The following is a 27,668-nucleotide window of genomic DNA, read 5'->3' as shown; positions in this document are numbered from 1 at the left end:
ATAACCATGAGGAAGGACATCTTCCACCAGTTCAGGTTGCTCAGAGTTTCTGATCCTGGACACTTCAAGGGATGAGGAATCATAGAATTGTTAGGGTTGGAAGGGACTTCAAGGGTCATCCAGCTTCCAGCTCCAACCCCCCTTGCCATGGGCAGGGACACCTCACACTAGAGCAGGTTGCTCACAGCCACATCCAGCCTGGCCTTAAAAACCTCCAGGGATGAGGCTTCCACCACCTCCCTGGGCAGCCTGTGCCAGTGTCTCACCACCCTCATGGGGAATAACTTCTTCCTAACATCCAATCTCAATCTATCCATTTCTAGTTTTGTTCCATCCCCCAATCCTATCATTCCCTGACACCCTCAAAAGTCCCTCCCCAGCTTTCTTGTAGCTTCCTTCAGATACTGGAAGGCCACAAGAAGGTCTCCTCAGAAGTCTCTCTTCTCCCTTTCTCCGGGTAACCTTTTCCAGTGTCCTGCCACCCTCACCATGAAATATTTCTTCCTTCTATCTGATCTAGCTCTCCCTTCTTTCAGTTTAAAGCCACTGTCCTTTGACCAGGGATTCAGAGGCATCTGACATATGAATCCCCTGAGCTCAGTGGTGTGGAGAATAAGATGAGTAGAGGAATAGCTTGAGAGTGCTTGGAGACATGAGAAGATTTCCTGACTAGTGAAAAGCAGCATGAGAAAGAAATAAATCCACAAAGTGGAGCAGGAGAGGTCCAGACTGGACATGAGGAGAAAGAAATGTCACTGCCAGGGCAGAGCTGTAGTGCAAGATGTCACCCAGCAGAAGCCTGGACCAGCTCAAGAGTTGTTATGTCAAGGAAGAGCCAGGGAGGATGGAGAGAGAGCAGCAAAGGAAGGTGCCAGCAAGGTGGGGCAGCTGGCTGGGTGACTACAGCCTGCAGGGAAAGAGGCTCAGCTGATGCAGTAGCAGAGGACAGCCTGAGGGGCAGATGACAGAGGGCTGTGCAAGAGCTGAAAGGCTCCTGGCAGAGCCAAGCTCTTCCTGCCTTTGGTTCTGGCTGTGGTCTGTGCCACTGCTGCCTCTGAGGAGACAGCTCCTCCTTCCAGGCCTGGGGCCTCATTGCCTCCTTGTCCATCCTTTGGAGCCTGGGAGGGGTTGTGCCATAGTCCTGCCCTTGACATTGGTCCTCTCCACATCTCACTGTTCCAGGAATAGCCCTGAGGGGTGAGTGAGGGACAGGATCTGCCTGTCCAGGGGCCAGGGCTCAGGCCTTGACCCTTTGCATTAATGAAACACCTCCAGGTTTGCTCAGCATCAGAGATATCTTCCTCTGCTTGTCCTGACCTCTCAGCACTGCCTCCAGTTCTCTGCTCCAACCACAGCCTGCAGACACTTTTCCAGCAGTGTCCTCACTGGGATCCATCAACAAGAGAAGAAACTTCAGAGTTTGAAAGTGACTTCAACTTCTGGAGAGGTTTCATCATCTCCCTCTCAGTCTCTGATGTTTACCTGGCACCAAAGCCACCAGAGGGTCATTAAAATGCCCTTGGGTTGGTCCTCTGCTGCTCAGCTGGGCTGAGCTCCATGGCTGGAGGGAGCTGCTGGAAAGTAGGCAGCAATGAAAAGTGTCAGCTGTGCCCAGAAGCAGCTCTTCTGCACTGCACAGCAGGGCTGAGGGTACTGCCAGAGGATCTCAGCAAGATGAAGAAGGCAGAGAGAGCTTGGAGGTGTCCAGGAGGGTGACTGAGAGCTGACAGGAGGAGAAGTCACTGCAGTCACTGACATGGTGAGTCTGTGGGGGCAGGGCAGTGCAGCTGCAGCTCCTGGAGGCATCTCCTAAAGCTGGCACAGTCACAGCTGGTGGGGGCTGGAAGGAAATCCTCCTTTCCAGAGGCTCTTTTCAGGCTTTTCTGGAGAGCAGTGGAGCCCTGAGGTGCAGGCAGGGGTGGTCAGGGCTGTCCTTCAGAGCAGGGTCCCTGCAGCCCAAGGGCTGTGTGCTGGGGCAGGGACTGTGCTGCCTGCCAGGCTCAGCTCTCAGCCTGCCCAGGGAGCTCCACACAGTGCTGTGGGGAGAAGCTGTGAGTGGCAGGAGACAGCCCTGGCAGAGCAGGGCAGGGCAAGGCAGGGCAGGGTCCTTCTGCTGTGGGGAGGGAGCTGTGTTGGCCAGAGCTGCTCACAGTCCTGGCTCATGCCTGGTCATTTCTGAGGGGGTTTTGAAGAACGAGATCAAGGCAGCATTTTGCTGGAAGGGAAGGAGTCTTGGCTTTGAATGTTGATCCCCTTGGTGAGCTGGGTGGGTTGTGTGAGACTAGAGATTATTTCCCTGCTGTTCATAAGAATCTGAGACCAAAGGTCTCATTAACCTTTGTCTGATCTGCTCCTGAGCCCTGCACACCCGGAGCTGACTCTAGGCAGTGTCCTGCTGCTGGGAGGGGTCTGCAAGGCAGAGCTGAGCACACAGCAGGTGGGATGCATCTGTCAGCAGTGACAGGGAGGAGAGCTGGGCACAGAGAAGCAACTCCTGCAAGGACAGAAACAAACAGGAGAGACCTGTGCATGGGGGGAGAGGGATCTGGTGGCAGAGCTGCCCTGGCAAGGGGGATCAGGCACCTCTGTGCCATTCTCTGCACTGCAGACACATTTCCCAATGCAACCTTTTGCTCTCCTCTTCTACCCAGCAGAGGCAGTGCCCTCAAAGCTATGGGCTCCAGGTCAGGAGTCAGGACCTTGGCAGCTGACATTCAGCTGAAGGCTCCTGGAGCATGCACGCAGAAGGAGGACAAAAGCTCTTCAGTTCCATCCTGTGAGGTGCAGAGAGCAGAGCTGGGGAAGGAGAAGGCTTCACCCCCAGCCCCTCTGCCTTTCTCTCTTCCCTTCATGGTCTCTGCAGCACTGCAGGCCTGCTCCCTGGTTCTTCATGGATCCACAGGACTCTTGCTCTGTGGCATTGCTGTTGGGATGTGATCACTTTGTGTTCTGACACTGACTCTGAAAGTCTTGCCCCAGAGTTTGCTTCATGGAAACTAGGAGTCCAAGCTGCACTAGAACCTGTGCTGAACATTCCACAGGTTGGGTGTGGTGGGGTATGAGCTGATCCATTCCTCATGCAGCTCAGGCAGGAGGTGTTCTATGAGCACGGCAATCTTTGCTTCCAGAGGGAAGTGTGCCCTAACTTGTCACTGCCTTTCCCTCCTTGGACAGGTCTGCATGGCCAGAGGCAGCAGATGTCCAACAGCAGCTCCATCACCCACTTCCTCCTCCTGCCATTCACAGGCACAAGGCAGCTGCAGCTCCTGCACTTCTGCCTCTTCCTGGCTATCTACCAGACTGCCCTGCTGGGAAATGGCCTCATCATGAGCACCATAGCCTGGGACCACCACCTCCACACCCCCATGTACTTCTTCCTCTTCAACCTTGCCGTGCTTGACCTGGGTGCCATCTCCACCACTGTGCCCAAATCCATGGACAATTCCCTGTGGGACACCAGGGACATCTCCTATGCAGGATGTGTTCTCCAGGTCTTCTGTTATGTATTCCTAATGTCAGCAGAGTATTTTCTCCTCACCACCATGTCCTACGATCGCTATGTTGCCATCTGCAGACCCCTGCACTATGAGACCCTCCTGGGCAGCAGAGTTTGTGTCCACCTGGCAGCAGCTGCCTGGGCCTGTGGGGCTCTCACTGCTCTGCTGCACACAGCCAATACATTTTCCCTGCCCCTCTGCCAGGGCAATGCTTGTGGAGCAGTTCTTCTGTGAAATCCCCCAGATCCTCAAGCTCTCCTGCTCCACATCCTACCTCAGGGAGGTTTGGCTTCTTGTGCTCACTGCCTCTTTAGCATTTGCCTGTTTTGTGTTTATTGTGGTGTCCTATGTGCAGATCTTCAGGGCAGTGCTGAGGATCCCCTCTCAGCAGGGACGCCACAAAGCCTTTGCCACCTGCCTCCCTCACCTGGCTGTGGTCTCCCTGTTTATCAGCACTGGCATCTTTGCCTACCTGAAGCCCTCCTCCATCTCCTCCCCATCCCTGGATCTGGTGGTGTCAGTTCTGTACTCAGTGGTGCCTCCAGCAGTGAACCCTCTCATCTACAGCCTGAGGAACCAGGAGCTCAAGGCTGCCCTGAGCCAACTGATCCCTGGATGCCTTCAGAAGCAATAAACTCTTTGTCTTCTCCTGCAGAGCAGTTCTGATGTCACTCAGTGCAGGCCCAGCCTGGCTGCTGGAGTTCTGGCTGCTGCTGGTGCTGTTCCCCTTGTGAGAATGTTGTTCCCACACAAATGTCTTTCTTCAGACCATTTCTGGTTCAGTGTTGTCCTGTCTGCTGTGACCCAGAGGCTGCAGACATGAGGAGCTGTGCTCCCTGGGTGTTCAACACAATAAAGGACTCTGCAGGGAGTTGTTTCTCTGAGTTCCTTCCTCCAAGGCTTCTGTGGAGCTGCAGGGCAGTGCCTGTGTGCAGAGGTGGAGGGGCTGAGTCCCAGCACAGCAGCAGTGCCAGGCAGCCCCAGAGCTTGGGCTGTCCTCAGCTGCTCTTCCTTCCCTTCCACTCTCTTCTGCTGAGCCTCTGTGCTGGGGCAAGGCCTGAGTTCTCTGGCAGCTTGGGCACTGTGCTGTTGTGAGGCAGTGCTGGGACTACTGGCAGGGCGAGTCCAGGGCTCTTGTGGGACAGAGCTGTGCTCCAGAGCAGCACTGCCATCAGAACAGGAGGTCTCCTCATGCCTTCATACCCCAACCCCATCCCATTACAGACTGCACTTACTCAGAGTCCAAACTGGATACCCTGAACCCCTTCCAGTATAGACTCTGTCCAAACATGGTTCCTTTAACCCCTCCCAGTACAGATCTGGCCCCATCCCAGTACAAACTGGATCCTACTGTCCTCTAGCACTGCAGCCTGGGTCCCATCCCAGCACAGAATGGATCCCCTGGCTTCCTTCCCAGTACTGAATGTATCCAACCCAGTACAAACTGCACACCCTCATGCCCTACCAGTGCACTCTGGACCCTGTTCTAATACAAGATGCATTCCCTGGGCTCATTCCAGTACATTCTGGTCCCTGCACAGCACAATTTGGGATCCTTTTAGCCCCTCCCAGTGCAGACCTGGTCACATCTCAGTACACACTGCATCTCCTGAACCCCTCCCAGCTCAGCTGTGGTCTTATCCCAAGACAAACTGCATCACTTTGCCATCTCCTATACAGTTTCCTGTGCCAGTACAAAGTGCATCCCTTGGACCCCTTCCTAGATCCAGCTGCACCTAGCACAGCACAAAGTGTATATCCTGATCCCAGTGCAGCTGTGGCCTGATCCTGGTCCAAATGGGATCCCATTGCCATCTCCCAGCACAGTCTGTGTCTCATCCCAGTACAAAGTGCATCTCCTGAAACTCTGATTCCATCCCAGCACAGACCAGGCCTGGATGAGCAATGCCCTGCTGGATACAGCCCTGGCTGGGTGAAAGGGCCCAAAGAGTGGTGCTCAGTGGAGTTCAATCCAGCTGGTGGCAGGTCACAAGTGGTTTTCCTCAGGGCTCAGTGTTTTGACCCCTTCTGTTTAACATCTTTATTGGTGACCTTGATGAAGACACAGCAGAGTCAGCAGATGACACCAAGTTAGGTGGCAGAGTTGATCTGCATGAGGGTAGAGAGGCTCTGCAGAGGGTCTTGGACAGATTGGATCCACGGCCAACGTTACCAGGAGGAGCTTCAAGAAGGCCAAGTGCCAGGTCCTGCACTTGGGGCACAACAACCCCAAGTAATGCTACAGAGGTAGTGTGGCTGGAGAGCTGTCTGGCAGAAAGGGATCTGGGGGTGCTGATGGACAAGAAGCAGAATAGGAGCTGGTGGTGTGCCCAGGTGGCCAAGTGTTGCAGTTTGAGCTGGGTGCCCCCTGGTGTGTTCACTTCCTATGTCCAGAAGTCCAGCCCAGAGGGATGGACACAGGAAATTGTGTGTATTTCCTACCATAATTCTTTGCACCACTATAAGATCCAGTGCGGGGCCTAGCATTCTCTCTTCTTCCTCCTCCTTCAGCCGGTAACTGGGGGAGATGTCTGCTGGCGTTGGGCCTGGCTAGGCCCAAGGCCACGGGGGGATGGGCAGTCTCAGGCCTGGCCAGCTGAGACTAGCCCAGCAGAGGGAGGGGGAAGAAGGAGCCCTGGGGGTCTTGGGTGTACCCTCAGGTGGGAATGGGATGTCTCTGGGTTTGCTTTGGGATCTCTTTTTGTCACTGTGCTTTGGGTTGTCTGTAAACATTCACTGCTTTCTATTTAAACTTTCATCACTTTTGCAATCCGTTTGTCCTGAGTGTTCATTCCTGCCCGTGGTGGGGAGAGGGGGCTGCCTCTACCCACCACATTCTTGGTAGCAGAGTATGGTTGCTGTGGGGAGGGGGTCTGCCTCTAACCCACCACATTCTTGGCGAGCCAGGCAGGAGAAAGATTTTGTTATTGTGTGCATTCTGCAGATCGGATTGCAATTGTCCCTGGTCCTGTCACTACAGGACTTGGGAAATACTCTCTCTCCATCCAGTACCCTTCAAGACACTGGAAGACTGTAATAAGGTCTCCCCAGCACCTTCTGCAGGCTGAACACCCCCAGCTTCCTCAGCCTGTCCTCAGAGCAGGGCTGCTCCAAGCCCCTCATCATTTTCCTGGCCCTTCTCTGGACCCTCTTCACCAGCTCCATGTGTTTCCTATATTGAGGCTTCAGAGCTGGATGCAGTACTCCCGGTGAGGTCTCACCAGAGCAAAGCAAAGCTCAGGGATCAGAACACCAATTTGTACTTGGACAGGGCCAAATCTGTAATGGGAGTGAGTAGGGAGATGCAGTTTGTACTGAGAGAGGGCCCAGTCAGTACTGGATTGGAACCAGAGTACATAATTAACACGTGGAGGGATGCAGTAGGTACTGGAAGGCACCAGGAAATTCACTTTGTACTGGGATGGGACCCAGAGTGTCCTGGGATGGAGCAAGATGATGCAGTTGGTGCTGGGATGAGGCCATGTCTGCTCTGGGAGGGGACCAGGTGGTTCAGTTTGTTTTGGAACAAGGCCCAGTCTGTACTGGGAGAGCTCAGAGAGGTTCAGTTTGTAGCTGGAGGGGGCCCCAGTCTGAACTGGGATGGCATCAGGGGCTCAGTTTGCAGGGATGGGTCCTGGTCTGTGCTGGGATGGAATCAGGGTTTCAGGAGATGCACTTTGTACTGGGATGAGACTCAGACTGTGCTGGGAGATGGCAATGGGATCCCATTTGGACCAGGATCAGGCCACAGCTGCACTGGAATCAGGATATCCACATTGTGCTGTGCAGGGTGCAGCTGGGGCTGGGAAGGGGTCCAAGGGATGCACTTTGTACTGCAAAGGAAACTGTAAGGGAGATGGCAAAGTGATGCAGTTTGTCCTGTGATAAGAGCACATCTGAGCTGGGAGGGGTTGAGGAGATGCAGTTGGTACTGAGATGTGACCAGGTCTGTACTGGGAAGGGTTAAAAGGATCCCAAATTGTGCTGTGCAGGGCCCAGAATGTCCTAGAAGATGGTCAGAGAATGAAACTTGTACTGCACTTGGAGGGCATAAGGGGATCCATATTTATTGAGACAAGGCCTAATGTGTACCTGGAGGGATTAAAGGGATCCTCTTTGGACTGGGACAGGGCCCAGACTTCCTGGGAGGGCATGAGGGTGTGAAGTTTTGTGGTGAAGGCACATTGTGCCGAGACATTGAATCTTGCCCCAGCATGTGGGCAAGCTCCCCCTCCCTCAGGAGGAAGACAAAAGCCAGGCTAGCACGCTGCTGGTGCATGCTGTGCTCGTGCATTCTCCAAATATGGAAGAATTCTAGCTTCATGCTTTCCCATAGGCTGAAGCCAGTTGTTTATGAGAATGCCCATTGGTCAAACCCAGCCTCGAGATCTTCTATAAGTATTACCCCAGTGAGTAAACAAGTGCTTTTCCTGCCTTCCTGCCTTCCTCCTCCATTTCTGTCTCTGTGCTAGCTCGAGAGTTAAGTCCGAGCCACTGTCTCTGCAACTGAGTTTATTGTTTAGCTTCTGTTACATACATGCACGCATATCAAGGCATCTGCATGTGAGAAGCGACTGGAGGAATTATTTCCATAGAGGAAGGATACCACGCTAAGCTGAGAAGCTAGCGTCACAGCCAGTCACACGACCGGGAGAGGAACCCCCCCGTCGCTACTGCGTGGACTGGATCAACTCCCTAGGGTAAGATCTGCCTAATTATCGGGGAGAAGGGACTTGACCGTGCCAGGTCCCCGCGCAATTGCTTAACCCCACTACAGTGGAGAGAAGAGCGCCACGTGCCGCTCCCAGCCCTGTTAACTCCAGGGATTACTCAGCAGCATTCGTGCTTACACTGCACTGAACTCCCCCCGGACCGCTCCGGGTATCCTGCTGTTGCTTTGAGCCCAGCAGACGAGAAGCGAGAGCATTTGCCGAGCCGGGTCCGCCCCGCCGATATTCCTCGTTCCCGGGGCCGCCCCTGCAGATCCGCGTACCGCCGCGTCCCCCAGGCAAGTCTGCCGGCGATCGCCGTCCCGCCGTGTGGTGCGGATCAACTCTGAGGACCAGCTCGTCTCCGGACCAGCCCTGCCAGCCCGTCCTCTCGTGCACGCCAGCTCTGCGAGACCCCAGTCTCGAACCGGCGGCACACAGGACAGAGCTCCGTCTGAGCTCGACCAGAAGTTGCGCACGTCCCGTCGAGTCGCCATCTAGTGGCCAAGCGGCGGAACTGCACCCTTCTTGCATATAAATATAGAAATAGCTTGTAATTAGCTCAAATAAGTTCTAATCATAATACTAAGCCAGTTATGGGATATATTTCACGAACGTGCACTAGAACATGTATATAAGTTGGTGATTCATCGGTTATTGACAATTTTATAGTTATAATAAAAAATTAATTTTCATAAATCATAAGTCATAAGTAATAAAGCAATAACCTCCCTCTTCACCACAATAATGGCGCAGCGAGCAGGGTGTACAGCTGTGAAATATTTCCATAATTTGGGATACAAAATTACAGCCCCAGATTTGGAATGGGCGAAATTAAATTGCAAAAATATAGATGGCATTTTCGCAAAGCTAAGCGAACCCAGCAGCGAACACGCTGTCCTGATGGCATCTTGTATTGTACAGATGCAGGAGGAAATAAAATTCTTTGACCAAAAAGTTTCCCAATTGGAAAGGGAATTGGCAAAGTCAGAGGCACAAAGCCAGAGACTGCATGATTTATTTGAGCTGCACATAAAAGAGACCATGTCTGTCTTTAAGTCTCAATGGCAATCACGTGCTACCTATGAAGTAGCCAGGGCATATGACCCACGAGAGCCAGGCTCTCCTATACTGTCTGTTCCGGCTGACAAGCAGAAACCAGCTGACTTCGATTCAGCAGCTGCTCAGCATCAGCATGTGAGCGATGTTAGCTCACCCACTCCAGACAGATCAGCAGTTATTGCCCCGGTGCAGCAAGCCAAGTCAGGCTCCACATCACTGGATGATAACAATGAAGCCACCAGCTTCAACCAGCAACGAATCCCCAGGAAGCGGGTGAGATTCAGCGCAGCATCGTTGAATGACTCTCAAGCTGTCAGAGGACCAGGTTTCCCACAGCATAGCAGACCGAGAGGTAACCAGGGGAATAGACGCTCCTGCAATAAAGCTGCCGAGTCAACTCGACAACAGCTTGCAGAGCATCCCAATAAGAGAGGTTACTATGATTCCAGAGGCACACAGAGTACCACATCAGACGCAGATTCTGGATGTGAGTCTAGCCCACGGCATCACCGCAAACGGCGGAAAAGCCAAGCTGCCACAGAAGCCAATGAAGCTAAACCCCGCAGCATCCTGAAAGTAAAGCTGCAGGAAAAGATCTCCGAAAGGGATAGTTCCAGAAGGGACCACAAACCCAGCAAGGAGAGACATCAGCAAAAGGCATATACTGCTAACCATAAAGCCACACCACATCCCCACAGAAGGGAAGAGCAATTCTTCCAAGCATCTTCTGCCAACCCGCGCAGATACAAACACTGCACTGGAAGACAACGCTCACGAGATCCCTGTAACCCCAGTAGAGGGAAAGAAAAGATGGACAGTGACAGGAAGCGCTTTAATTCGCAAGATTCACCTGATTCACTAGATCCATGGTGTGAGCTACTCATCGATATGGAAATGCCCAAGGACTCTGTATTGTCCTTGAAGCCGAAGTTCAGAAAGAAAATGGTGAAGACTGTGGTTGCTAGCCTGATACAAGCATCAAAGGAAAGGGATTCTTTCTTGTCCCAACACTGAGAAATTCCTGTCATAGTGACAGAGCCCATCCTATCAAGGGGGTGGGAGATTGACAAACTCCGCAGACACTTTGATTGTTTCAGTGTCACATGGGAGTCAAACCCCATCACTCAGTCAAGGGGGTGGTGGAAGATAGTCGAGAGTACTAATACTGTTTTGGGGAACACACATTTGTTCCATTCTGCTAAGGCAGCATGCTCTGTTAAGAGTACAGTTCAAAGTTTGTATACTGTTCATATAGTGCTAAAGTATTGTAAGTCACTATGTTTGAATGTGTAACCTACCTAGCAGGTGTGAGACGACTTAACCTGTATGGGATAAACCTCGTTAAGGGTAATGTATGCTCGAGGCTTATTATATGCCCATGGGCAAGGGGGTGGTAATGTGGTGAAGGCACATTGTGCCGAGACATTGAATCTTGCCCCAGCATGTGGGCAAGCTCCCCCTCCCTCAGGAGGAAGACAAAAGCCAGGCTAGCACGCTGCTGGTGCATGCTGTGCTCGTGCATTCTCCAAATATGGAAGAATTCTAGCTTCATGCTTTCCCATAGGCTGAAGCCAGTTGTTTATGAGAATGCCCATTGGTCAAACCCAGCCTCGAGATCTTCTATAAGTATTACCCCAGTGAGTAAACAAGTGCTTTTCCTGCCTTCCTGCCTTCCTCCTCCATTTCTGTCTCTGTGCTAGCTCGAGAGTTAAGTCCGAGCCACTGCCTCTGCAACTGAGTTTATTGTTTAGCTTCTGTTACATACATGCACGCATATCAAGGCATCTGCATGTGAGAAGCGACTGGAGGAATTATTTCCATAGAGGAAGGATACCACGCTAAGCTGAGAAGCTAGCGTCACAGCCAGTCACACGACCGGGAGAGGAACCCCCCCCGTCGCTACTGCATGGACTGGATCAACCCCCGAGGGTAAGATCTGCCTAATTATCGGGGAGAAGGGACTTGACCGTGCCAGGTCCCCGCGCAATTGCTTAACCCCACTACAGTGGAGAGAAGAGCGCCACGTGCCGCTCCCAGCCCTGTTAACTCCAGGGATTACTCAGCAGCATTCGTACTTACACTGCACTGCACTCCCCCCGGACCGCTCCGGGTATCCTGCTGTTGCTTTGAGCCCAGCAGACGAGAAGCGAGAGAATTTGCCGAGCCGGGTCCGCCCCGCCGATATTCCTCGTTCCCGGGGCTGCCCCTGCAGATCCGCGTACCGCCGCGTCCCCCAGGCAAGTCTGCCGGCGATCGCCGTCCCGCCGTGTGGTGCGGATCAACTCTGAGGACCAGCTCGTCTCCGGACCAGCCCTACCAGCCCGTCCTCTCGTGCACGCCAGCTCTGCGAGACCCCAGTCTCGAACCGGCGGCACACAGGACAAAGCTCCGTCTGAGCTCGACCAGAAGTTGCGCACGTCCCGTCGAGTCGCCATCTAGTGGCCAAGCGGCGGAACTGCACCCTTCTTGCATATAAATATAGAAATAGCTTGTAATTAGCTCAAATAAGTTCTAATCATAATACTAAGCCAGTTATGGGATATATTTCACGAACGTGCACTAGAACATGTATATAAGTTGGTGATTCATCGGTTATTGACAATTTTATAGTTATAATAAAAAATTAATTTTCATAAATCATAAGTCATAAGTAATAAAGCAATAACCTCCCTCTTCACCACAGCTGGTGCTTTGCTGTAGCAATTTGAAGCAAGATTATCCTGGCTGCTATGTGTTCAGCTTTGTTCTACAAACCTCCATGATCATCTCATTCAGCTGTTAGGCTAAGCCTGCATGGCTCTAAGGCAAAGGGAGTGTGATTAGAGATCATAGTACTAGATCAGCTCCAGATCTATGCTGCTTGTAAGGTCCCTGAAATATCTAATTCTTGAGGCTCTAATAGGGCAAAGAGCAAATTATCATCCCACATGTCCTGATGCTCAAAACACCTTACTGGTGTGTTACAACTTCATTTTGACAGGCATTTAAATTCCAGATTTGATTTCATGCATGCAGCAGTGCTGCCCAAATGTTTGGCTGTCCCATGGAGTTAGTTGGTGTGGGCTGAGGGCATTGTTTCCATTGATCATGCTCTGGAGTAGGCCAAACACAGCAAGCAGGGTTCATAGCACTCTGAGAGATAGTTAAATTATTCAGGGTATAGACAGCTTTCCACAGCCTGCTGTGTGGTGTCTCCCCCAACATTCCCCCTTTCTGTCTTTCAAGCATAGTTTAATGTTGGAGAATGGCTCAGAGAGAGAAGACGGGGACCCCTAGAAGCACTGCACAACCCAGGCTTTGACGCTGATTAGGCTATTAGCATAAAAATTGGCCGAGCTGGAGGTCCATCAGCAAACTCTCAAGGACAGCCTGCCCTTGAGAACTTGGTAAACAACTTGGGCGAAGCTGAGAGCCAGGCAGAAGAGGAAGTAAACCACAAGTAGGAGGGTATGTGAGCATGACCTTTTGGGTTAGAGACAATAGGACAATGATGAGTAGGCATACATTATCGTATGGTTATAAAAGTCTGATGCAAACCCAATAAAGTTGAACTTGCTTCATCACTCATACTGAGTCGGCCGCTTGTACCGCTGTGGGAAAACCCCTCTGCATAGTGGAGCAGTCTGTTCTGGGGTGGGGGTAGGGGTAGAATCTTGTGGTGAAGAGGTTATTAATTTATGAATTATGAAATATGAATTATGGAAAATATTATTTTATTAATATTATAAAATTGTCAATAACCAATTAATCACCAACTTATATACATGTTCTAGTGCATGTTCATGAAATATATCCCATAACTGGCTTAGTATTATGATTAGAACTTGTTTGAACTAATTACAAACTATTTCTGTATTTATATGCAAGAAGGGTGCAGTTCTGCCGCTTGGCCACTAGATGGCGACTCGGCGGGACGTGCACGGCTTCCCCTCTGCAGCAGGGGAGAGGAAGTGGAACCTGGACTAGCTAATTAGCAAGCTCTCTTCACAGGACTCGGCAAGTTCTCTCTAGACAATAGGCAGAGGTCCTGTTTGGGGCCGGACTGCGGGCTTGGCTCTCACACAGCCAGGTCGCGGGGCCAGTAGGGCCGGCATGGCTGGTCCTGGGATGCGCTGGCCCTCAGAGTCGACCCATACCACAGGGCGTGACAACGGCCACCGGCGGGCGTGTCCAGGGGACGCAGTGCTACGCAAATCTGCAGAGGCAGCCTCGGGAGTGAGGGATACCGGTGGGGCAGGCCCTACAGAAGTCGGCCCGGCTCGGCAGGTTCCCGGGCAGTGGCTTCTCGTTCACTGGGCTTAAAGCAACAGCAGGATACACGGAGTGGTCCGGGGGTTCAGTGCAGTGTAAGCACGAATATTGCTGAGTAGTCCCTGGAGTTTAACACGGTTCGGAGCGGCACGTAGCGCTCTTCTCTCCCACTATGGTGGGGTTAAGCAATTGCATGGATGACCTGGCACGGTCAAGTCGCTTCTTCCCCTGCAACTGGGCAGATCTTACCCTCGGGGGTTGGTCCAGTCCATACAGTAGTGACGGGGGTCTCTCTCCCAGCTGGTGTGACTGGCTATGGCAATGCTAGCGCCTCAGCTCAGCACGGTGTCCTTCCTCTTGTGGAAATAATTCCTCCAGTCGCTTCTCACATGCAGATGCTTTGATATGCGTGCATGTATGTAACAGAAGCTAAACAACAATAAACTGAATTGCAGAGGCAGTGGCTTGGACTTAACTCTTGAGCGAGAACAGAGGCTGAAATGGAGGAGGAAGGCACTCGTTTACTCACTGGGGTAATACTTATAGAATCTCTCGAGGCTAGGATTGACCAATGGGCATTCTCATAAACAACTGGCTTCAGCTTATGGGAAAGCATGAAGCTAGAATTCTTCCATATTTGGTGAATGCACGAGCACAGCATGCACTAAATTCGTGCCAGCCTGGCTTTTGTCTTGGCTTTTCTCCTCCTCCTGAAGGAGGGGGAGCTCACCCACATGCTGGGGCAAGATTCAATATCTCAGCATAATGTGCCTCCATCACAGATCTTCACAGAATCACAGAATGGTACGGATTGGAAGGAAACGCTAAAGATGATCTAGACTAACAGCCCTGCTAGAGCAGGATCACCTAGAGTAGGTCACACAAGTACACCTCCAGGTGTGTCTTGAATGTCTCCAGAGGAGGCTTCACAATCTCTCTGGGCAGCCTGTTCCAGGGTTTGTCGCTCTCAGAGTGAAAAAGCATTTCCTTGTAGAGCAGGGGGCCGAGCCTCTACTGGGAGTATCTCAGGGCATCCATTTAGTACTGGTACAGGGCTCTGCTGTGGAATAATCCTTGATGGGTTTTATCATGACAAAGGGCCAAGCCCTGCGCCCCAGCACATATCCTTCACACATGGCTCAGGGCTCTTCCTGGGGCAGTGGGATGTGAGGATGTGCAATGCCTGGAGCAGGACTGTGTCCCAGATGTACTGGGAGAGTGTAATCAGATACAGTTTGTATAATGGTGGGCTAAGTCTCTACTGGGATGAGAGCAGTGGATCCTGTTTGAACTGGAATGGAGCCCAGTCTGTACTGGGAGGGGACCAGGGGGTCTAGTATATTCTTAGACAAGACCCAGTGTTTACTGGGAGGGGTTAAAGGAATCTAGCTTGTACTCAGAGGGGGCCCAGTATGTACTGGAATGGGGTCAGGATATCCAGTCTTTGACAGGGCCAGTCTGTGTTGGGAGGGTTTAAAGGCAGCCATTACATACTGCTATGGGTCTCAGACTGTATTGGGCCAGGGAGCCAGTTTGTACTGGGACAGGGCTCAGTAGGCCTGGGATTGGGTAAAGGGGATAGAGTTTTTACTGGGAGTGGGCACAGTCTGTACTGGGAAGGAGTCCTGTTACCCAGTTCACACTGAGAGGGATGTATTTGAAAGTGTGAGGTGGGCAGGGCTTTGACTTTGTTCTGGGATGAGACCCTATCTGTAGTGGGAGGAGATCGAGAAATGCAGTTTACACTGGGGTGATCCCTACTCTATACTGGGTGATGCCATTGGATCCAGTTTGTTCTGGGACAGGTCTCAAAGTATGCTAGGATGGGATCAGGGGAACCAGTGAATACTGGGACAGGGCCAAGTTTGTAGTTAGAGATGTAAATGGACCCTATTTGGACTGGGATGGTGTTCAGGTTGTGCTGGGATGGAATCAGAGTATCCAGTTTACATGTGGAAGGATGCAGTAGGTACTGGGAGGGGATCAAGGAGTCCACTTTGTACTGAAACAGGACCCAGTGTGTGCTGGGATGGATCAAGATGATCCAGATCATCCTGGAAAGAAACCATTTCTGTTCTAGCAGGGGACCAGGGAATTCAGTTTGTACTGGGACAATGACCAGTCTGAACTGGAATGGCATAAGGGTATCCAGTTTGCACTGGGATAGAATCAGGATGTCAGGTTTGTAGTGGTATGAAGCTCAAACTGTACTGGAATAGGAGCAGAGGATCAAGTGTGTGCTAGACCTGGGCCCAGTATGTGTTGGGAGGGGACCAGGGGATTCAGTTTATCTTAGGACTTGCCCAGTCTTTATTGGGAGGTTAAAGAGATTCGGTTTGTACAGGGAGGAGAGCCCAGTGTGAACTGGGATGGCATTGGGATTGGCACAGAGATGGGGCCCAGTCTGGACTGGGATGGGATAAGGATTTCCAGGGGATGTGCTTTGTACTGGGATGGGACCCAGGCTGTACTGGGAGATGGCAGAACTATCTTGTTAGTAATGGGATGAGCCCACAGCTGTGCTGGGTGGGGGTTCCAGTGTGTACTGAGAGTGGCCAGGTCTGTGCTGGAAGGGGTTAAAAAGATCAAATTTGTAATGGGATAAGGGCCAGACTGTACTGCAATGGAGCCAGGGGATCCCAATTGTGCTAGATCAGGATCTGTACTGGAAGGGAACCAAGGGATTAAGTTTAGAGTAAGCCTTGCCCAGTTTACACTGGGAGGGGACAAGGGGATCCAGTTTATATTGGGATGAGGCCTAAGGTGTACTTGGAGGGGTAAAAGGGAGCTGGTTTAGACTGGGACAGGGCCCAGACTATACTGGGAGGGCATTAGGTGTCCAAATTATACTAGAATGGATGCAGTCAGTCCTAGAGGGCAGCCAGGGAATGCATTTTGTACTGGGATGGGACCCACACTGTAGTGGGAGAGGGCAAGACAATCCAATTTGTTCTGGAAGGAGGCCACAGCTATACAGGGAAGAGTTCAGGGTATGTATTTTTTACTGGGAAGGGGCACAGTCTGTACTGGGAAGGTGGTCATGTTACTGACGTTGCAGTTGGAGGGATTCATTTGATACTGGAACCTATGCAGGGCTTCCAGTTTGTTCTGGCATGTGTCTCAGACTGTACTGGGATGGGATCAGGAAAAGTAGTTTATACTGGGACAAGGACAAGTTTGCATGTGGAAGGCTTAAAGGGACCCTGTTTAGACTGAAATGAGGCTCAGTCTCTAGTGGGATGGGATCAAGGTGTCCAGTTTGTACTGTGATGTGGCCATTCTGGACTGGGAGGGTCAGAGTATGAGATTTGTGATGGGACAGGTGGAACTGGTATGGGAGAGAATCAGGATCAGTTTGTACTGGGGTGAGGAGCAGGCTTGACAAGAAGGTGTTCAGGAGATCAAATTGGCAAAGGAAGGTGCCAGCCTCTATTAGGAGGGGCTCAGGGGGTCCAGGGAGTGCTGGTGCTCCCTGGCAGTGAGGCTGTGCTGGGACTCTTTTCTCTGCCAACTCTGCATGCAGGAATTGTCCCTGAAGCTCTGGAAAAGGTTGTTTATTTTGTTTAACCAAAGAAGGAGCAGAGCTCCTGTTACATGAACTCTCAAAGAGAAAAGCAAAGCAGACAGGGAATTAGAAAGGTGATGACAAAGAGGAAAAATCCACCACCCCACCCCCCCAGGTACAGAAGCCAGGCTGGGTCTGCACTGAGTGACATCAGAACTGCTCTGCAGGAGAGTTTATTGCTTCTGAAAGCATCCAGGGATCAGTTGGCACAGGGCAACCTTCAGCTCCTGGTTCCTCAGGCTGTAGATGAGAGGGTTCACTGCTGGAGGAACCACTGAGTACAGAACTGACAAAACCAGGTTCCAGGATGTAGAGGAGATGGAGGGGGACTTCAGGTATGCAAAGATACCAGTGCTGAGAAAGAGGGAGACCACAACCAGGTGAGGGAGGCAGGTGGCAAAGGCTTTGTGGCGTCCCTGATGAGAGGGGATCCTCAGCACTGCCCTGAAGATCTGCACATAGGACACCACAATCAACACAAAACAGACAAAACCTAAACAGGCACTGGCCACAAGAAGCCAAAGCTCCCTGAGGTAGGATGTGGAGCAGGAGAGCTTGAGGATCTGGGGGATTTCACAGAAGAACTGGTCCAGAGCATTGCCCTGGCAGAGGGGCAGGGAAAATGTATTGGCTGTGTGTAGAAGAGCATAGAGAAAGCTACAGGCCCAGGCAGCTGCTGCCATGTGGAGACAAACTCTGCTGCCCAGGAGGGTCTCATAGTGCAGGGGTCTGCAGATGGCAACATAGCGATCGTAGGACATGATGGTGAGGAGAGAAAACTCTGCAGCAATTAGGAATACTAAAAAGAAGACCTGGAGAACACATCCTGCATAGGAGATGTCCCTGGTGTCCCTCAAGGAATTGTCCATGGATTTGGGCACAGTGGTGGAGATGGCACCCAGGTCAGTGACGGCGAGGTTGAGGAGGAAGAAGTACATGGGGGTGTGGAGGTGGTGGTCCCAGGCTATGGTGCTGCTGATGAGGCCATTGCCCAGCAGGGCAGCCAGGTAGATGGCCAGGAAGAGGCAGAAGTGCAGGAGCTGCAGCTGCCTTGTGCCTGAGAATGACAGGAGGAGGAAGTGGGTGATGGAGCTGCTGTTGGGCATCTGCTGCCTCTGAGAATGTCTAAGGAAGAAAAGAAAGCAAAACTTGATGACAGACTCCTCTGAGAAGAATCACTGCAGGGGGCACAGCAATCCCCCAGCTGAAATGGATTTGCTGTCTGCTTTGTTCTGCCTGAGGCTGCTGTGAGGAGCAGCAGCTCAGGCCATGTGCTGCCAAGGGCTTATCTTGGCTCTGCTTCAGTGGAGCTACTGTGCCCATCAGGCTGTTCCCTCTGCCCTGCACTTTTCCCTGTGCTGCCTTGCAGATGTTATGCCCAAATTAACCCTTAGGACCCCCCCAGCTCTCTGTGCTCTGAGGAGAGCAGGGCAGCACTGCTTCAAAGGACAGTTCTGTGAACTCTTCTCTGTCCCAGCCCAGAGGTGCAGCTGTGAGAGACAGAGCAGGACACAGCCTCTCCTGAAGAGAATCAAAGGACTCTCGGAGCAGAGTTCTGACCCCCAAGGAAAGGCTCAGCACTGCCCAGTACCCTATAGCAGATCTGGGCCTTCCTGGGGGCAGCTCCAAGCCCAGCAGGAGGGGCAGAGCAGTCAGGGATCCTGGGGATGAGATGTTCTAAAGAGTCATTGCCCAGCAGACAGCACCCAGAGACAACTGCAGAGAAGTACAGAGAGAGCAGCCTGAACACAGCCTCCCCCAGGGCTTCTTGGCAGCTTCCCCTCATCCCCAGCCCATGTCTCTCCTCCCTGAAGCTTTCCCTGCCAGGAAAAGCTCAAGAGCATCTCAGACTCACTCTGTCAGCAACTGCAGTGACTTCTCTTCCAGTGAGCTCTCAGCATCCTCCCAGTCCTGGCCACCTTGAAGCTCTTTCAGCCTTCTTCATCTCCCTGCGATGCCCTGGCAGTGCCCTCAGCCCTGCTGTGCTGTGCAGCGGAGCTGCTCCTGGACAGAGCTCCATGCAGCCCAGGAGCCAGGCCCAGCTCAGCAGCAGATGATCAGCCCAGGGCATTTAAAGGAGCCCTCTGGTGGCTTTGGTGCCAGGTAAACCTCAGGGACTGAGAGGAAGCTGATGAAACCTCTTCAGAAGTCAAAGTTAGAGTCAAACTCTGAAGTTTCTTGTAGTGTTAATAGGTTCAAAGTCAGAGTCAAACTCTGAAGTTTCTTCTACTCTTAATGGGTCCCAGTGAAGCATACTGGGAAAGGGTCTCCAGGGTCTGGTTAGAGCAGGAGGACACAGAGGGTTCAAGGGTAGCACCACTGGAGGTACTGAAGCATCTCCAGGCTGTGGGGAGAGCAGAGAACTGAGGCAGGGCTGCCAGGTCAGGACAAGCAGCTAAAGGTGGCTCTGCTGCTGAGGAAAACTGGAGGGGTTTCATTGATCCAAAGGGCTAAGCCGTGACCCCCACCCCCTGGCAAAGCAGATCCTGTCCCTCACCTGTGGCTCAGGGCTCTGATTCACCCTGTGAAATCATTTCTATCAGATGCTTTGTGTAATAATAACCTCTCCAATTACTTGCAGAAATCTTGGCAATAATTAGAGGCTCAGCAGTATTTAATGAGCCCCATGGAGTATTTGGGGCTGATTACATCATCCTTAGGTACTGCCAGGAGACTCTGCCAAGGTACTGCCAAGAAGCCTCTCCAGAAGTCCAAGGCAGAAGCAAACTCCAAAGTACCTTGAAGCACTGATTGGCCTCACTGAGGCTTGTTACTGACAAAGGCTCCCCAGGGACTTGTTAGAGCAGCTTGTTAGAGGCCAGGATTGCAGGGAGAAAAAGACAAAGTACAGGGGTGAAAAATTTGCCTTTGGTCTAGGAAGCAGAAAGGCCAAGCCCTGACCACTGCCCTTGGACTAGAAGAACCTCAAAGCCTCAAAGCCAAGATTCCCCTCACAGGCCTTGGTGGCAGAGGCAACTGCCAGAGCCAAGGTCCTGTTGGGCCTTGTCGCAAGAAGGGGTCGCAAACGATCAATATGATCCACGAAATCCAACTTTATTGAGCATCAGACACTTCTTATATACAGTAGCCTAGCTGCCAACCCCACCTTCTGCGGTTAAACATCCTGCTTTCCCATCCTGATGAGATAATCACAAGAATTCTCTTTTACATTCTTCCTTACTTGTTATCTCCTGTAAGGGCGTAGTGACCTTGCTTTGGTATCCTGTTATCCTTTGCAGGCAGCTGCAAGCACAGCTACAAGGCCATGGTGGCCTGGCTGCATCAACACACTAGCTTACTGTGTGCAGTAAATAACATGATGGAGTCAGGCCTACATGCTCTTGTTCAAACCATTGTTCCATAGAACCATGTCTTTACAAACCATTCCTCAACAATTCCCCCGTTTTCTTTAATACAAATAAGGCCTTATATAACTCTACACAATACATTCAGGCTTATCAATAATCAAAATTAATACAATGATACCTAAAAACCTTAAAACTTCTTCTATCAATTGTATAACCCACTGTCTACAAGCTCAAACAAAATTTATTACTGCCTGTCATGTTGGCCCATGTCACCCATACAAGACACGGTGCTTAAGTTGAACTGGTTAGAATGTTCTAACAGCGTTGGCATAATACATGGTCAAAGATAACAGACATTGTAAAGAAGAACTGAGATCTTAATAGTTCCAATCTTTACATTTCACTTATTGACAGAGAAGACTTGATTATGCCTGAACACATTGCACACAGAGATTAAGACACAAATGCAATCCTTAGCACTCTTTTACAATCTGCTTTAGGGGTATGTTGCATTTTTATTTTCTCTAGGATGGTCAAAAATCATCAACTGCTTAATGGCAGCAAGATTTCTTTAATCTGTAAAGGTAGATCTGGCCAGGCTCTAGCTTCACAGACAGAAATCTGCAGGAAAACAGCAAGAGCAAAAAGAGCTTCATTGCTTGCCCAATATAAAATTACACAAAATAACGTGTTTTTGCTCATCCTAGTAATTCTAATCTCTTAACATTCACACAACAGTTAAGCAGTCACGACACTCGGTTAGAAGTTAGATGCTTTCTGTTGACATCTTGGGTCATCGTGACAGTCGTTGAGGTCAGTGCTAAGCAGGTTTGCTGACTGTCATTTTCATGACAGTTGCGCTGTGTGTCTTGTGGTGAGAGGGTTACAGCACTTCTAGGGTTGATGTTTCTAGGGTTACAGCATCTCTAGGGTTACCATGAGCTAATTTTTTCTGCTGTGGGGGTATTCTCTCCTTTGCCCCCCTTTTTTTTTTGTTTGGTGAAATGTAAAGATGAAACTTTATCCCTAGTTAACAAGAGAGAAGACAAAGTTATCAAACAACCATAATATTCAGTCCTAATTCACATGATGCCATGGTACATTCTTCTGAATGGCGTTTGTGATCCCAGATGATCGATGTTCAGCTTCATGGGAGATGCTGTGTCCTCATGGTCTTGATTCCTCTGCCGTTGTTTATTGCGATGATTGCAGGTAGCAGGAAAGAAAGCTTGAGGCGACCTACTTGTCATTTGTTTTTAAAATTTATTTCTTGTTTACTTTCCTAATTATTATTTGTATTCTGTCATTGTAATTTTTAATCTGTATTTTGTTATTCTAATTACCTTTTTAATTTTAACCCTTTTTTTTTCTAATCCAGTATTTAATCCTTTATTTTATTTGATCTTATATACTTCAATTTTTTTTTTTTGCATGTTTAGTTCATTTAATCTATTTTCTATTTTTATTTGTATTTTTGCCTTTTTATTATATTTGTAACCTGCTTTTCTATTAATTCCTTTTATTATTATTGTGCATTTTAACTTTCTTGACGTCTTCTTTTTACAGAGTTTTTGTTTTAACCTAGTAGTCTTGATAATCCTTATCTTTTATTTATTACTAGCAATTCTTACATTTTTGTTAACAGCTATTTTGTCAGCAATCCTTATGATTTTTTAGTTTATCATATTTTGGTTTTAATATTTTAATTTTATTGTTGCTCTTGTTTACTCTGTTATTTGATACTCTATTGTTTATTATTCTGTTATTTAGTACTCTATTTTTTGTATCCAAAGTTTTTGTACCTGTTATTTTTTCTATGTTTAAACTTTTTCTTTACACTTGATACCTTTTTGTTTACCATTTTAAAATTTTTGTTCTTTGCATTTGTTACCCTTTTGTTCACACCTTTTTTTTTTTTTTTTTTTTTTTAGTAGGCTATGTCTAAGAAAGAAATCTAAAGACGTTACATTAGCTAAAGAATACCTTAGAAAATGAATACCTATTCACTACAAACCTTAACATTATTACAATATTACATGGAGCTCCTTTGAAATGCCTAGGCAGACACAAAAACAAAGACAAGAAGGTTCGAACCAAAAGAAAATCTCACAAGGTGAACTCATCACCAAGTACTCACACCTCAGTACAACCACTATGCATTAACTTCCCACAAGTACTAAATGCATACCATTCACTATGCTCACCAGGAAAACCCAGCAAAACTCTAAATAACAAATCTTCACACCTTAGCACAATGGCTATGTATTAACCACCCACAAGTGCCAAATGCGTACCAGTCATCATTCTTATTACAAAAACTTAGCAAAACTCTAAATAACAAATCTCTGAAAGACATTACAACCAGAAATGAGAAAATTAGCACTGTTGCTTTAAATCAGAGCAGAGTTGCGGCTAAAGCCACTGGGAAGTGGGGTCGCTGGTGCGAGCCTCTGCGGGGGAAAGGGATGGGGGCCGGGCAAGCGGCCGCCGCTGAGCTGCTGCTGCTGTCAGTGCTGCCGGTATCAGTGGTGCGTCAGTTGGTACTGCCTTTGTTGGAGCCGTCGGTATCCGCGGGGGCCGGCAGGGCTGGCGGGCAGGGTGCGGTGGTAAGAACACCGTCACCACGAGCCCCCAAGCGCTCCGCTGTTTCTCAGAGGGGCCGTTAAGCAAAGTCGGTGCTGTTTGAATTCCTCGCTGGCGCTGTTGTTGTCTCCGAATCCGAGCCCTCGCTGGCGATATCAGAGGAAGGTGTTGATGAACGAGATCGAACGCACTGAGCTGCCTTCTCTCGGCTCCCTCCCCGCTGGGTGCAAACGCGATGTGGTGGCAGCTGGCAAAACGTGATGTGGCCGCCGTAAGATGTATCGGGGGCGGCCCCGGTCGATCGGCCGATACTTTGAAACCCATCGTCCGGCTGCAACTCAGATAGAACTTTGCTGTAACTGCAGCAGCCATTCGCTGTTCTAGTTTATATTTCTTAATACAGTTTATGCATTCTCGCCACGGCTTTTGCAGCTTGGTAGTGACCCAGTCCCACAGTCTGTTTCCATAGTCTCTCCAAATAAATTTCATCAGAATAACTATCTCCGCTAGCAAATTATACACAATAACCCTTCTAATTCCTTTTTCAGATCAATGCCTGATACTTTGCGTTTTTCTAAAAAACACTTAAATAAATCCTACGCCGCCTGCCTTCCCATTTTGCTTTGGTACCTGTGCGCACAGGCAGTCTCCCCGACTGTATGGCAGTCTCCCAGACTTTGCAGCGTCTTCAGCAATCGATCCCGCTCTGCGTTTGCCCGAGCTTCTTTGGTGATCGATCGGCTCCGCTCCCCGAGCGGGCTCCCCGAGCTCGCCGCCGGTGCTGCCAGAACCGGTGCCGGTAATCTTACGACTTGGGCTTCGGTGAACGCCGCTCTCTGTCTTCGGAAGTGTCGTTCCAAAGGAAGGTCCCTGTTCAAGGCGCCACTTGCCGCAAGAAGGGGTCGCAAACGATCAATATGATCCACGAAATCCAACTTTATTGAGCATCAGACACTTCTTATATACAGTAGCCTAGCTGACAACCCCACCGTCTGCGGTTAAACATCCTGCTTTCCCATCCTGATGAGATAATCACAAGAATTCTGTTTTACATTCTTCTTTACTTGTTATCGCCTGTAAGGGCGTAGTGACCTTGCTTTGGTATCCTGTTATCCTTTGCAGACAGCTGCAAGCACAGCTACAAGGCCACGGTGGCCTGGCTGCATCAACACACTAGCTTACTGTGAGCAGTAAATAACAAGATGGAGTGCGGCCTACATGCTCTTGTTCAAACCATAATTCCATAGAACCATGTCTTTACAAGCCATTCCTCAACAGGGCTCTGTTGAGGGCTGGGGTAAAGGGCAAGGCCTGAATGCCAAGGGTAAGGGCCTGGACCAAGGTGAACAATGATTGCAAAGTCAGTGTCAGGGGTAGGTGTGGGAGAGGCTGCGGTGGGATGGGTGAGTTGAGGGATGAGCTCAGCTCCTGTGGGTTAGAACAGGGGACTGGGTTCAGGGGAGGAGCAGGGCTGGTGGAGACTGATCAGAGTGTGAGGGGTCCAGGCTGTACTGGGAGGAGATCAGATGATGGAGTTTTTATTGGTACAAGATATATGGAGGGATGAAAGAGATCCTGTTTGGACTGAGACAGGGCCCAGACTGTGCGGGGAGGGCATGAGGGTGTGCAGTTTGTACTGGGGTGGATGCATTCAGTACTAGGAAGGGAGCCAGGGGATAGATTCTGTGCTGAGATGGGACCCAGGCTGCAGTGCTAGAGGACAGTAGGATCCAGTTTGTAACAGGATGAGTCCACATCTGCACTGGAAGGGGTTAAAGGAAGCATGTTTGCACTGAGTCTATCCTGGAAGGGGGTCAGGGTATCCGGTTTGGACTCTGAGAAGGTGCAGTCTGTAATGGGAGGGAGTCGGGGTATGAAGGCATGAGGAGATCTGTTCTAATGACAGTGCTGCTCTGGAGCACAGCTCTGTCCCACAGGCAGCCCTGGATTCTCCCTGCCTGCAGTCCCAGCACTGCCACACGGAATCACAGTGCCCAAGCTGCCAGAGAACACAGGCCTTGCCCCTGCACAGAGGCTCAGCAGGAGAGGGTGGAAGGGAAGAAAGAGCAGCTGAGGACAGCCCAAGCTCTGGGGCTCCCTGGCACTGCTGCTGTGCTGGGACCCTGCCCCTCCACCTCTGCACACAGGCACTGCCCTGCAGCTCCACAGAAGCCTTGGAGGAAGGAAATCAGAGAAACAACTCCCTGCAGGGTCCTTTATTATGTTGAGCACACACAGGGAGCACAGCTCCTCTTGTCTGCAGCCTCTGGGTCACAGCAGAGAGGACAACACTGAACCAGAAATGGTCTGAAGAAAGACATTTGTGTGGGAACAACATTCTCACAAGGGGAACAGCACTAGCAGCAGCCAGAACTCCAGCAGCCAGGCTGGGCCTGCACTGAGTGACATTAAAACTGCTTTGCAGGAGAAGACAAAGAGTTTATTGTTTCTGACAACATCCAGGGATCAGTTTGCTCAGGGCAGCCTTGAGCTCCTGGTTCCTCAGGCTGTAGATGAGAGGGTTCACTGCTGGAGGCACCACTGAATACAGAACTGACACCACCAGATTCAGCAATGGGGAGGAGATAGAGGAAGGTTTCAGGTGGGCAAATATGGCAGTGCTGACAAACGAGGAGACCACAGCCAGGTGAGGGAGGCAGGTGGCAAAGGCTTTGTGGCGTCCCTGCTGAGAGGGGATCCTCAGCACTGCCCTGAAGATCTGCACATAGGACACCACAACAAACACAAAACAGACAAAGAATAAACAGGCACTGAACACAAGAAGCCAAACTTCCCTGAGGTAGGATGTGGAGCAGGAGAGCTTGAGAATCTGGGGGATTTCACAGAAGAACTGGTCCAGAGCATTGCCCTGGCAGAGGGGCAGGGAAAATGTATTGGCTGTGTGCAGCAGAGCATAGAGAAAACCACAGACCCAGACAGATGCTGCCAGGTGGAGACAAACTCTGCTGCCCAGGAGGGTCTCATAGTGCAGGGGTCTGCAGATGGCAACGTAGCGATCGTAGGACATGGTGGTGAGGAGAAAATACTCTGCTGAAATGAAAAAGAAAAAGAAAAATAGCTGAGCAACACATCCTGCATAGGAGATGTCCCTGGTGTCCCACAAGGAATTGGCCATGGATTTGGGAACAGTGCAGGAGACGGCACCCAGGTCAAGGAGGGCAAGGTTGAGGAGGAAGAAGTACATGGGGGTGTGGAGGTGGTGGTCCCAGGCTATGGTGCTGATGATGAGGCCATTGCCCAGCAGGGCAGCCAGGTAGATGGCCAGGAAGAGGCAGAAGTGCAGGAGCTGCAGTTACCTTGTGCCTGGGAATGGCAGGAGGAGGAAGTGGGTGATGGAGCTGCTGTTGGCCATCTGCTGCCTCTGGCCATGGAGACCTGTCCAAGGAGGGAAAGGCAGTGACAAGTTAGGGCACAATTCTCTCAGCCTCATCATAACCATCCTCCCAGAGCTGCATGAGGAATGAATCAGTCATTCCACATCCCTACCAACCAGTGGGGTTGGAGGTGAAGCCTTCTCCGTACCCAGCTCTGCTCACTGCTGTTCACAGGATGGAACTGAAGGACTTTGGTCCTCCTTCTGTGAGCACACTCCAGGAGCCTTCAGCTGAGCATCAGCTACAGAGATGGAGATGCCTCCAGGAGCTACAGCTGCAGTGTCCTGCACCCACAGCCTCACTGTGTCAGTGACTGCAGTGACTTCTCCTCCAGTGAGCTCTCAGCATCCTCCCAGTCCTGGCCACCTTGAAGCTCTCTCTGCCTTCCTCATCTCCATGAGATCCTCTGGCAGTGTCCTCAGCCCTGCTGTGCTGTGCAGAGGAGCTGCTCCTGGCCAGAGCTGTCTCCTGCAGTGCTGCCTGCTTGCCAGCAGCTCCCTGCAGCACAGGAGTCCCGCCCAATAAGGCAGTAGAGGATCAGCCCAAGGTGTTTTATTGACTCCTATGGTGGCTTTTGGTGCCCTGTAATCCTCAAAGACTGAGAGGAAGCTGATGAAACCTCTCCAGAAGTCAAAGTCAGATTCAAACTTTGAAGTTTCTTCTACTTTTAATGGGTCCCAGTGAAGCATACTGGGAAAGGGTCCCCAGGGGCTGGTTAGAGCAGAAGGAGACAGTGGATGCAAGGGAAGCATCACTGGAGGCACTGAAGCAACTCCAGGCTGTGGTGAGAGCAGAGAAGTGAGGCAGTGCTGACAGGTCAGGACAAGCAGCGAAAAGTTACTCTGATGCGTACTAAACCCAGAAGGGTTTCATTGATCCAAAGGGCCAAGCCCTGCCCCCCAGCCCCTGGCAAGGCAGATCCTGTCCCTCAGGTGTAGCTCTGGGCTCTGTTGGGGGCAGTGGGCAGTGAGGATGGACAGTGAGCAGGTTGGGACCTTTTGACTGGTTTTGCTGTGGTTTTCTGCTGAAAAGGAATGAACTGTACCTTTAAAAATACTTTTTATCAGATGCTTTGTGCAATAAAAACCTCTCCAATTAGCTGCAGAAACCTTGGCAATAATTAGAGGTTCAGCAGTATTTATTGAGCCCCATGGAGTATTTGGGGTTGATTACATCATCCTTAAGTACTGCCAGGAGACTCTGCCAAGGTACTGCCAAGAAGCCTCTCAACAAGTCCAAGGCAGAAGCAAACTCCAAAGTACCTTGAAGCACTGATTGGCCTCACTGAGGCTTGTTAC

The 27,668-nt window shown here is 50.6% G+C and overlaps 1 protein-coding gene and 2 pseudogenes across 1 annotated transcript; all 3 read right to left on the bottom strand.

The window, feature by feature from the left end:
- Positions 1-27,668, bottom strand: part of LOC128899310 (oocyte zinc finger protein XlCOF6-like) — a 285,720-nt pseudogene that overhangs the window by 239,565 nt on the left and 18,487 nt on the right.
- On the bottom strand, positions 17,258-18,190 carry LOC128899295 (olfactory receptor 14A16-like). Its single transcript, XM_054177673.1, has one exon. It carries the CDS (start codon positions 18,188-18,190, stop codon positions 17,258-17,260), a length of 933 nt encoding a protein of 310 aa, XP_054033648.1.
- On the bottom strand, positions 25,416-26,348 carry LOC128899292 (olfactory receptor 14A16-like; annotated as a pseudogene).

Source organism: Dryobates pubescens, chromosome 43 (assembly GCF_014839835.1).
Source record: "Dryobates pubescens isolate bDryPub1 chromosome 43, bDryPub1.pri, whole genome shotgun sequence".
Lineage (NCBI taxonomy): Eukaryota > Metazoa > Chordata > Aves > Piciformes > Picidae > Dryobates > Dryobates pubescens.
The sequence above is the reverse complement of the archived record's forward strand: the minus strand, read 5'-3'. Positions and strand labels throughout refer to the sequence as shown.

Excerpts from the sequence above, each read along its gene's own strand:
- LOC128899295 (XM_054177673.1), bottom strand. The coding sequence starts at position 18,190 with ATGCCCAACAGCAGCTCCATCACCCACTTCCTCCTCCTGTCATTCTCA.